The 12,078-nt window shown below is 46.6% G+C and overlaps 1 protein-coding gene across 3 annotated transcripts in view; it reads left to right on the forward strand.

The window, feature by feature from the left end:
* snupn (snurportin 1) overlaps positions 1 to 12,078 on the forward strand; it is a 38,729-nt gene that overhangs the window by 15,362 nt on the left and 11,289 nt on the right. For all 3 annotated transcript variants that reach the window (XM_072493037.1, XM_072493038.1, XM_072493036.1), the window contains exons 3-5: positions 450 to 597; positions 10,262 to 10,366; positions 10,815 to 10,911. In XM_072493037.1, the coding sequence (XP_072349138.1) occupies positions 450 to 597; positions 10,262 to 10,366; positions 10,815 to 10,911 (350 nt within the window). The remainder of the gene's footprint in view (positions 1 to 449; positions 598 to 10,261; positions 10,367 to 10,814; positions 10,912 to 12,078) is intronic.

The raw sequence follows: 12,078 nt of genomic DNA on the forward strand, positions 1-12,078 counted from the left end.
TCCGACAGCGCAGCACCTTCCCATAAGCGATTTTCATTTCATTCATTTGCCTGACTTTTTTTCGGCCAAAATGGATAACCTCGCAATTATCCACATGAAACTCCCTCTGCCAAATTTTGGACCCATCGTCCTTTAGTGGACATAAAAGATTCTACGGCGTGGCCTCAAAGGAATAACTGGAGATCTCCTTGTTGTGCTCGTCAATATTGATTCACTTAAAATTATCCGTCCATTAGCACACCACTGTTTGCGGGATCTTGCTGTGTGATAAGGGGCTGCCGTATTTCTGGCATTACAACAGTGACGACACTTCAAGTGTAATTCACTGGTTGTAAAGAGCTTTGGAATGTCCTGAGGTTGTGAAAGGCACGTTACTAATTATCTGGGTGTTGTATTCGAACACCGTCCTGTACCAAATTCAACACTGCTTGCTTCCTTCTCCATTAAAGGCAGCGATTGAATTACGTTAACCACGCAAGGCGCCTCGCTGAAGATGACTGGGCCGGCGGCGAGGACAGTGAGGAGGAATCGGATGAACATGGAGACATGGAAGTTGAGGTGGCAAAGAAGAAGTTACCCAAACGTTACGCGAACCAGGTCAGGAAATGTTCCAAGGCACTCGCCAAGTGTGTTGAGGGAGGAAAGGGATTGTTTCCAGTGAAGCCGCAGAGACACTCATCAATCTGCAGCAGTTGGATTGTTAGTTCACCTCCTGGGCTAATTTTGAAAAATCAGACTAGATTCCCAAGTATCGGTGAGCAGAGGTTGTAGTAGGTTTCGGGAGGCTATTTAACGACTAGACCTGGAGAATGCCCGTGGAGGCAAAGCCAGGTAATGATAATAATAATCTTTATTAGTGTCACAAGTCGGCTTACATTAACACTGCAATTAAATTACTGTGAAAATCCCCCAGTCGCCACATTCCGGCGCCTGTTTGGGTACACGGAGGGAGTTGCACTCTTCAGGAAATTTAGGAAGGAAAATTGGATGTGGGAATGAGGGTTCTTCCCCGCCACCTGTATCGGCCTACCTCAACACCCCCCCCCCCCCCGCCCCAATCTGTACCGGTCTCCCTCAACCCCCTCCTCCATCTGTATCGATCTCCATCTGAATCAGCCTCCCTCAGCTCCCCCTCCATCTGTACCGGCCTGTCTCTGCTCCTTGCATAGACACAGTGCCTGGATGAATAAACTGGTAGCACTTGAATCCAATACAAGAGCTTGGAGTCTCCCAGTGAAAAAGGGTAAGAGAACACTGGAATGCCCCCCCCCCCCCATTTCCAGCCTTGGGGGTCACCTGTGTGGTGTTTGCACGTTCTCCCCGTGTGTGTGTGGGTTTCCTCCGGGTGCACTGGTTTCCTCCCACAGTCCAAAGATGTGCAAGTTAGGTGGATTGGCCATGATAAATTGCCCTTAGTGTCCAAGGATGTGCAGGTTAGGCGGGGTGACGGGATTGAGGCGGGGGAGTGGGCCTAGGTAGAGTACTCTTTCTGAGGGTCGGTGCAGGCTCGATGGGCTGAATGGCCTCCTTCTGCATGGTAGGGATTCTATGATTCTACAGTTTGCTCTCGGTAGAGCCACTTGTTAATATTTCTGTGAATGATGAGGATGTACTATACTGGGAATTTGATTTGACTTCTAGTTGCACTATTCCCCAGCATCTCAAAAGGACGATTTCTTTTACGTACAAGAATGCCAGTGGGTCTTGCCTTTGTTTTATAGATGTTCAGGTCTGATTTCTATCGTAGTTTAAGTGTCTGGTCACCTCACTATAGGAAGGATGTGGAAGCATTGGAAAGGGTGCAAAGGAGATTTACCAGGATGCTGCCTGGTTTGGAGGATCGGTCTTGTGAGGAAAGGTTGAGGGAGCTCGGGCTTTTCTCATGGGAGCGGAGGAGGATGAGAGGCGACTTAATAAAGGTTTATAAGATGATGAGGGGGGATAGATAGAGTGGACATTCAGAGACTATTTCCTCGGGTAAGGTTCAGGGTGGGAGATATAGGAGGGATGTCCGAGGTAGGTTCTTTACTCAGAGAGTGGTTAGGGTGTGGAATGGACTGCCTGCTGTGATAATGGAGTCGGACACTTTAGGAACTTTCAAGTGGTTATTGGATAGGCACATGGAGCACACCAGAATGACAGGGAGTGGGATAGCTTGATCTTCGTTTCGGACAAGGCTCGGCACAACATCGAGGGCCGAAGGGCCTGTTCTGTGCTGTACTGTTCTATGTTCTGCCCAGACCTGTTTAATCTTTCCTGATGGTAATAACCTCTAGATTTTGGTATCATCCTTGTGAATCTTTCTGGTATATTCCCCTGTGACTCTATCCCTTGTGTCACAGGAGACCAGGGCTATCGACGGACTAGTCCGGCCTTAACATACAAAAGCCTACCCCGCCATTCAGTATAACCTGATTGTGGCCTCGACTTCACACTCTCACTTTAACCCAAGTACTGTGTCCAATTCTGGGTTCCACACTTTCAGAAGGATGTAAAGGCTTTGTTGTTGCGTTGTTCTCCTGAGGAAAGCGAAGCTTGGGAGGGTTTTTGATGGAGGTGACCAAAATCGTCAGAGGTATGAACAGTGTGAATAGCGAGAAACTGTTCCCCTTGGCGGAAGAATGGGGGACCAGACGGCGCTGGTTTAAGGTGATTGCAGACAACAGGAAGAAAACAAATTTCACGTAGCGAGTGGCTAGGATCTGGAATGCGCTTCCCGAGAGTGTGCGATGGAGGCAGATTCAATCGAGGCTTTCAAAAGAGAATTGGATTGTTTTCTGAAGAAAAACATTGGCAGGGCTGTGGGGAAAAGATGGGGGGTGTGGTACAAACTGAGCTGATCTTGCAGAGAGCCAGCACGGACACTTGTGTTGGATGGCCTCTGAAACCATAAATGGCATTTTGTTCCCATAGTTCTGCTTCCTGCCTGCAGGTGGCAGTGTCGCCCTGTCTGAATGGTATAGACTTTGCCCAGTGCATTTTGGCACCTTTTCCATAATGTCAACTAACTTGGAGGGACTGAAAAGCAGGGCATAAATGTGCCCTAAAGTGATGGGATTTTCATTCACTTGTGCAGTTCACCACCCCAGACCCCCATGCTGGAATAGGAAAATAAATAATTTTCACATGTCAGTTAAATTAACAGCTTCTCCCTCTTAATTTTGGGGACACTGGCTTAGGTTTTCACAGCAACTTTCATGTTCTCAAAGTGTCATAGTGCTGGACTCGATATGAATATTCCAACAGCATTCTCCCCGTATCTGTGTGGGTCTCACCCCCACAACCCAAGGATGCGCAGCATAGGTAGATTGAAGACATTTATTGCCCCTTAATTGGGGAAAAAATGAATTGGGTACTCTAAATTTATTTTTTAATGCCTATTCCAATAGAATTCGAGTCTGCACTGACCCTCTTAAAGAGCACCCTGCCTAGGCCCAATCCCCTGCCCCATCTCCGTAACCCCACCTAACCTTTCGGACACTAAGAGACAATTTAGCATGGCCAATCCGCCTAACCTGTATATCTTTGGACTGTGGGAGGAAACCGGAGCACCCGGAGGAAACCCACGCAGACACAGGGAGGATGGGCAAACTTCACACAGTGACCCAAGACCGGAATGGAACCCAGGTCCCTGGTGCTATGAGACAGCAGTGCTTGACGCCCTGGAAAGATGTTATCTGAGGTGTTCCCTGAGGGTGGCAAAACTAAAAGTCAGAGAAAGCTTTTGAGCAAAAACAGCAGAAAAGGTCATTGGAGGGCAGCATGTGGCGCAGTGGTTAGCACTGCTGCCTCATGGCGCCGAGGACCGGGTTCGATCCCGGCACTGGGTCACTGTCTGTGTGGAGTTTGCACATTCTCCCTGTGTTTGCGTGGGTTTCGCCCCCACAACCCAAAGATGTGCAGGGTAGGTGGATTGGCCACGCTAAATTGCCCCTTATTGGGAGAAAATGAATTGGGTACTCTAAATTTGTAAAATAAAATATTTAAAAAAAGAAAAGGTAATTGGACGCTGATAAATTACCCAGTCCATTTTTTCCAATTAAGGGACAATTTAGCGCGGCCAATCCACCTACCCTGCACATCTTTGGGTTGTGGGGGTGAAACCCACGCAAACACTGGGAGAATGTGCAAACTCCACACGGACAGTGACCCAGAGCTGGGATCAATCCTGGGTCCTTGGTGTTGTGAGGCAGCAGTGCTAACCACTGCGCAGCCGTGCCACCTGGACGAGTGCAGCTATAACGCCTGTAAGGTCAGAGGGGAACCCATATTGTCGGAAGGAGGTGGTGATAGAGCACGTTGCCCAGTACGGAACCTTGTGTACAATATCGACGGTTGACTCATCCACATGAGTCCAAGGTCCCACCATAAACGAGTTGCGTGACCAGGGTTTGCTCAACATTGTTTAACATGTGGCTTTACCGCAGCACAAAAGTAATTGGTGGAAGCAGAGGAATTTTGCATAGGTCTCACAGCCTCACTCCAGCTAGTTTGCTCTGAAGCAAACTGTCCTTCAGTACTCGACCACTAGGTGTCACTTTGAGCAACGGCTTCCGATCCAAAATCTTGCGCCAGTCCACATTAAATAGATCATGAAGTAAGTAAACTAAATGGCAGTGTGTCCCATCTCCACCAGTACAGCATACAGTACATGGAGATTGTAAACGAGGAATGCCACTCCTGCCCCCACTCCCCGCCCAGTGTTCGCTTTCACTATAGGCCCCAGGGAGAAAACCCATCTTAATTTCCCCATGGCCATTTGGGTCAGAGTCGACCCTTCAGTCCCAGTCCAACCTTCGGATGAAAAGTTAAACCAAGGCAATGTTTGCCCTCCCGGCATTGTTAAAACACCCCGTGGCACTGTGTTGAAGAAGAGCAGGGGACCTACCCCTCACTGTCCTAGCCCATATAGGTCATGTTTACATTGCTGTGTTTGCGAGCTTGCTGTGCGCAAATTGGCTGCTGTGTTCGCGACTTTACAACAGTGACTACACATTAAAAATAAGGCATTATGGGACATCCTGAGGTGGTGAAGCTTCGTTGGATTGTGATTTAATCCACCCGGGCAAAATGGCGGCTGCCCTCCAGCGCTGCTATCACTAGTGAGGCCCCAGAAGGAACAGACTCAAAATGGCATTTCTCTAAGAGTCAAAGGAGGTCAGGCACTTCAATGTCGCTGCCACGGTGCATTCACACACTCATTTTACAGAGCCATTGTACGATTAATGATACATTCACACTCTGCACTTGTTTGATGCACATTTAGGTTTTTATTCACGTACGTAACTTAGGAAATCACTGCAGGTTTTTAGTACTTGGCTGTTGGCGGTGAGAGTGCTGAGGTGTCACAAGTGTGGTCAGAGGCAGCTTGTTGCTGCCATTAGTCTGGTTTGGGAGGGGGCCCAGCAGTTGGTTGGGTTGGCAGAGGCCTGTGCTATCTTTACTATGCCAGTGGGTGGGTGGAATTGCACTGGGAGGAGTTTGCATTGAATGGGTCTTTTCCAAGAATAGACGCTGGCCAAGAATAGGCAACACTTGATAAATTGGCACGCTCCCCCTGTGGGGTTTTGGAGTATGAAACGATTACAGAAACATATCAAGAATGCTTAAAATGGTTGTTCTTCCCAGCGAGTGAAATTGGGAGGGAACATTCATTGGAAAATATCTCATCTAATCTTTTTGCTTTTGGTTGGCCGCAAGGTCAGCACTTATTGCCCACCCCAATTGCCCTTGGACAAGATGAGCCGTACACCTACAATACTGTTGGGAGGGGGAGTTCCAGAATTATGACCCAGTGGCAGCAAACGAGCAGTGTTTTAGTTCCAAATCTGGATGGCTGAGTTGGTTGTGTTCCCATACATCCACTGCTCGTTTTGATCCAAGCAGATGTCACGGAATTGGGCGTTGCAGTCAAAGAATAGGAGTAGTGTTATGGGCCAGGGTTTAGAGAACCCCAAAGTGTATCATGGAGTTCACCTGACCCACAACTATTACTAGATTGTGGTATGGGGAGCACACGGCCCACTCTACAGGTGTGGTACAGCAGAAATGGAAAAGTATTTTTTAAAGCAAAACAATATTTATTCTATGAACTCAAGTTAACCTTTTTAAACATACAGTGAACATCTTAGCAACCATTAATTCAAATACAACCCCCTAAAGACTACAACACCACGCAATCCTTAAGCTGTCCTTTTAACATCCAGAAGACTTAAAAACAAAACCTTTAACAGAAGCACATCAGGTTAAAGTCCCTACTGGGAACGTGTATAATTCTGAATTCACCAAATGATCAAGAGATAGTCTTCTCATGGCAGAGAGATCAACAGTATACCTGCTCTGTCTGGCTTCAGCTCCAACACTGAAACCGAAACTAAAACACACCCCGCAGCAAACAGCCTAAAACGAAAGTAAAAAGCCGAGAGCCCAGCTCCACCCACACTCTGTCATCACTGATAAACACCCATTTCTTAAAGGTACATTTCTTAAACACCCATTTCTTAAAGGTACTCTCACATGACAGTAGATACGCAAAGCTTTCACCATGATCTGTGCATTGCCTGGCTGCTTGTACTGTCATCCTGGGGCATCTCTCCAGATGTGCCCCAAAATCATAAATATCAATGCTTAAAAATCAGAAATACCTTTTCCACGCCACCAAAACGCGAAGAGATGGTTAATATGTTTGTTAAATGCACACTGCTGTGCAGGAGGGATGAGTGTAGCTTTTTTCTACAAACCTTGGCAGCAATTGGGAATGTTGAGACACAAAAGAAGAAAACATTTCCCGTAAATGATTTGAAAGAGGAAAGTCACCAGTTGGACCTTTTGCTGCTCCGTATTCCAACATTTGGCACAAATTGCAGTAAATCATCACTCTGTCGGGAAAGAGCACTGCTCCCAATAGACATATTTATGGTTGTATCAGGGAATGGAGGGATATGGGGAACAGTTGAGAGAGTGGAATTGAGCAGAAGATCAACCACAATCATACTCCATGGCGGGGCACGGTGGTACAATGGTTAGCACTGCTGCCTCACAGCGCCAGGGCATTGGGACTGTGATAACTCTTCATAAACCAATAGATTCCAGATGTCACTTGCTGTTATGTGGTATGTCTGTACCATTTACAGCAGGTTCCCCTCAACTCCATCTGGATTTCGATACATACATCAGAGAGCATTGATGAGCGTGGCAGGGGGAGCACTCTTTCTTCAAGCTGCTATGTTTCCGTCCAAAACAAGTTGCTGAATGGCACACTGGAGTGGCTGGAGGAATTCTTCCCATGGTACCGACTTTCTGCGCTGACCTAGCCTTCACTTGCTGGCTCCCCCATGTATGACACCTTCCAAAATCTCAACGTCCCAAAGTGCTTGCCAAACTGTCTGGTTTAAATTTCAAACTATGCTTGACAGTTAATGGCAGTCACCATCAACTGGTGCATTCTCCAAGGCAGTGGAATTACAACCAATTTGTACAGCCAAGCAATGTGATTAATGACCTGATAATCTGTTTTTGTGCTGATACCAGGGCATCATAGCGAGCTCCCCTGCTTTTCTTCAAAATAGTTCCATGGGTTCTTTCACCTGCACCCAAATGAGCATTCAGGACTTTGGTTTAGCGTCCCATTTGGAAGCCGGCACCTCCCACAATGCAGCACTCTCCCAGTGTTTCACTGAAGTGTCGGCCTAGATTTAGTTTGTGCTCTGGTCTCCAGAATGGGCCTTCAACCCAACACTTTCTGACCAGATCCGAAGTGAGAGTGCTCCGAGGTGAACCATCACAGACACACAGGAAAATAAAGTTGTCAGTCCTCGGCGGGAGAGTCACTTGCGGTGACCGGCTTGAACAGAAATGTAAATTTGTTTTGCAATTCAGTTAGAGAAACAAAGATTGCAAAGGGTTCCACAGAGGCGGCCCGAAGATAACATTTCCAGAAGTTACCGTAAGATCTTTGCGTGATCATTTTTGTGACGACTCCTTAACAATCAACATTGGAGCTGATTTTTACTTGGTCTTACATATATTTGCAGAATTAAAAAAAAAAAAATTTAGAGTACCCAATTCATTTTTTCCGATTTAAGGGGCAATTTAGCGTGGCCAATCCACCTAGCCTGCACATCTTTGGGTTGTGGGGGCAAAACCCACGCAAACACAGGGGGAATGTGCAAACTCCACATGGACATTGACCCAGGGCCGGGATCGAACCCGGGACCTTGGTGTCGTGAGGCAGCAGGACTAACCCACTGCGCCAGCGTGCTGCCCTTTATTTGCAGAGTTAAACATTACAAGCCCACACCTCCTAACCCAACCACACTACAGTTTCCATGAGCGTTTACGTGAAAGCCCAGATAATGCCCACACCGGCATACAATTAACACTTTCCAGAGGTGAGTGCAGATGTAGAATGCTGATCACAAAATTGGTTTTCTTCTGGAGCGTCCTCCTGGACTCCTTTTTAAAAAATGTATTTTATTCGGTTTTTCGCACATAGTACATTTACAGGTGAACACAGAAGAAGAAGAAAAAAAAGAAGATAATACAAACAAGATAAAAACAACAACGCTATATAATTAGAAAAATCGCGTAAATAGAAAATAATAGATCAAAGGGGGGGGAAAAACTGGGGAAGTGTATATACGTTGTGGTACTGGAGAGACTACTGGGAAATACCCTTTTTGGCTGGTTCATTTTAACAAAGAGAGTATATACAACAGTAATTCAAAATAGATCTGGGTTTGGTGTGGGGGGGGGGGGGGGCTGACTTTGCTTGCTTCTCCCGGTCGGTTCTCGCTGTTGTTGTGCGTTTGCCTCCGCTTCGGCCGGCCGTTGTTTCTTCCTGCTGTACCCTCTTACTCTCTGTTGCTGTGTTTGTCTTGGCCGTTGTCATTTCCTGTGTCCTCCTTCCAGTTTGTGTCTCTCCCCCCCCGGGTCTGGCTCCCCTTTATTGGTCCTCCTGGATTCCTGATAACAATGGAACGTTTTGCATACGCTCAGCAGGTCTGACAGTAGATGTGGAGAGAGAAACTGTTAACCTTTCAGGTCGATGATCTTTCATCAGAACTCTCGGCCTCTTACTCTCTGCCCATTCATAAAGTATTGATTCTTGTGCAAAGGCTCTCAGTCCATTGAGTTACTTAGCTGGAAGCTCTTTGTTATCATACGAGTCAAGTTAGCACCTTTTGTCGTGGTTTTCTGCTGCCTGTAATAAATATTACTTTTGCTGAAAAAGGGGACTTTTTTTGTCAAAGCTTTTTGTCTTGCACTCCTGGACAATTTGCAAGAATACCAATGTTGGGGAAACTCCAAATTCATATTATGCGAAGAGAGTGCTAATTGGTTGGCTAGTGGACTCTGATCGGTAGAAGCACTGCCTTAGAAAGTGCACCAGTTGATGGTGACTGACAGTTAACTGTCGAGCATTGTTTGAAATTTAAACCAGGCAGTTTGACTCTGGCCAAGGCATTGCCCATTGCCTCTAGCATGGCAACGCCTCTACCAATCAGAGTCTGCTTGCCGACCAATGAACCCTCTCTCATACAGTAAAGATTTATTGTTCCCCCTGACATTGGTATTCTTGTGAATTTTTCTGATGAGTGCAAGACGAAAAGTCTTGACAAAAAAGTTTTTTTTTTCCAGCAATATTCAAATTCTGTACAATCAAATGACTAAATATTACTTTATACATTCAGATGGCGTGTTAAAAACATATTCTGTGGGACATTTGACAATATTGAATTCTTTACCCGTCAGTCTGGCCTCAATAAAACTCGAGATGGATTTGTAGATATAGTATTATTTATTTTAACCAACTTGCAAGGCTGACTCGCTTCACAGAGATTCAGAACACAAGCTGTCTCCTGGAACTCTAGAACCGAGTGAGGTCGGAGACAAAGAAATCTCTGCAAATACATTCAAATGGCATCAAGTTTCACATACAAGATTCCCATAGGTCATCCTATACACCTCCTGACCTGGCCATATATCCTGATTGGCTCACTTCGCATTCCTTAACCCTGGGCCTCTTGATACCCAGCATCCTTTTGGCACCCCTCGCCCCTTCCTTGCCATGCTTTCTGAATTCCTTTGTCCTTTGTGAACTCACTACTATCTACATTACTGTAACTAATATTTGAACTAACTACTTTATATCACATTCGTTTGTTCAATTCCTCACATTTAGACAACATGGTGTAACATATGGAATTTTATACACCCTCTCCCACCTTACGATGAAGCGGCCTGTCTCTCTCTCTTGCAGTTGATGCTCTCTGAATGGCTGGTGGATGTACCTGGTGACCTGGTTGAAGACTGGCTGCTGGTGGTCTGTCCTGTTGGCAAGAGGACCCTCATTGTAGCTTCGAGAGTAAGTGCTGAACATTCAAAGTGCTCCCTACTCTGAGCGATTGGTCAAGCCTAGTTGCTGCTCTTAGACATAAATTCTCACAGCCCTTATCAGCAGTTGCGATATCTATGCAGTATTTATGGTTGCGCGGGACGGCACGGAGGTGCAGTGGTTAGCACTGCGGCCTCACGGCATTGAGGTCCCAGGGTCGATCCCGGCCCTGGGTCACTGTCCGTGTGGAGTTTGCACATTCTCCCCGTGTTGCGTGGGTTTAGCCCCCACAACCCAAAGAGGTGCAGGGTAGGTGGATTGGCCATGCTAAATTGCCCCTTAATTGGGGGGGGGGGGGGGGGGGGAAAGAATTGGGTACTTAAAATTTATACAAAAAAAGAGAAGGTGAGAAGTGAGACCAAGAGCTTTGCGATGGGTTGACTTGCTAATGGTTTTTTGTTGGATCTCATTTGGTCAGGGGAGCACAGCAGCATACACGCGAAGTGGCTACTGCGTGAACAGGTTTCCCTCGCTCCTCCCTGGTGGCAATCGGCACAACTCCGCCACAGGCAAAGGTAAGCGCACTTAAATAATATATCATTTTAAATAAGCTTGGTCAAGTTATGCAGAAAGACCCGCCCAAGAAGGTGAGAATTGAGTACAGACGGACAAGTTTTACAACGTAGAAAGAGGGCCAATCAGCCCCTCGTGCCTATACTGGTTCTCTGAAAGTGCTATATGCACTTGGACCCCTTCCTGCCACCCCTGTTTTTCCCTCACAGAATTGTTGCAAAAGCGGAGGAGGCCATTCAGCCCATTGTGCCCATGACTACCTCTCTGTAAGAGCACTTTACCTGGTCCCACTCCCTAGCTGTCTTCCTGTAGCCTTGCACATTCTTCATTTTCTGATAACAATCAATTCCAGGGCAACATGGTGGCACAGTGGATTAGCCCTGTTGCCTCACGGTGCTGAAGTCCCGGGTTCGATCCCGGCCCTGGGCCCCTGTGGAGTTTGCACATTCTCCCCGTGTTTGCGTGGGTTTCACCCCCACAACCAAAAGATGTGCAGGGTAGGTGGATTGGCCATGCTAAATAGCCCCTTAATTGGAAAAAATGAATTGGGTATTCTAAATCTTAGAAAATACAATAGAAAATCCAATTCCATCATTTAATGCTCCACCGTGCTCTCAGACAGTGCATTCCTGATCCTAACCACTCGCTGTGTTTCACTCCTCCCAGTGACTGACTGCAAAGCAGAAAAGGCTGAACCTTGGAACAGAAACCGAGTAAAGGGGTTGTCACGAGGACATAATATGAAATTATTTATAAATTGCACAAAAATCTCCAGGAGCCGAATCATGGGTCTGCAAACAAAATTCCTAACCTCTGATGTAGAGGCTGTTTGGCCTCTGTCTAGGGGCTGTGGGGCTGTTTAGCACAGGGCTAAATCGCTGGCTTTGAAAGCAGACAAGGCAGGCCAGCAGCACGGTTCAATTCCCGTAACAGCCCCCCGAACAGGCGCCGGAATGTGGCGACTAGGGGCTTTTCACAGTAACTTCATTTGAAGCCGACTTGTGACAATAAATGATTTTCATTTCATTTCATATTCCTCATGTCTCCATTTCTCCCTTTGTCAATTACCTTAAATCCGTGCGGTCTTTTCTTTAACAAACATTTAACCATCTCCCTTTTTAAAAAAGATTTCCGGATTCTGGTCCCACCACAGTCTCTGGTAGAATTCC

The sequence above is a fragment of the Scyliorhinus torazame genome, chromosome 30, assembly GCF_047496885.1.
Source record: "Scyliorhinus torazame isolate Kashiwa2021f chromosome 30, sScyTor2.1, whole genome shotgun sequence".
In the NCBI taxonomy this organism is placed as follows: domain Eukaryota; kingdom Metazoa; phylum Chordata; class Chondrichthyes; order Carcharhiniformes; family Scyliorhinidae; genus Scyliorhinus; species Scyliorhinus torazame.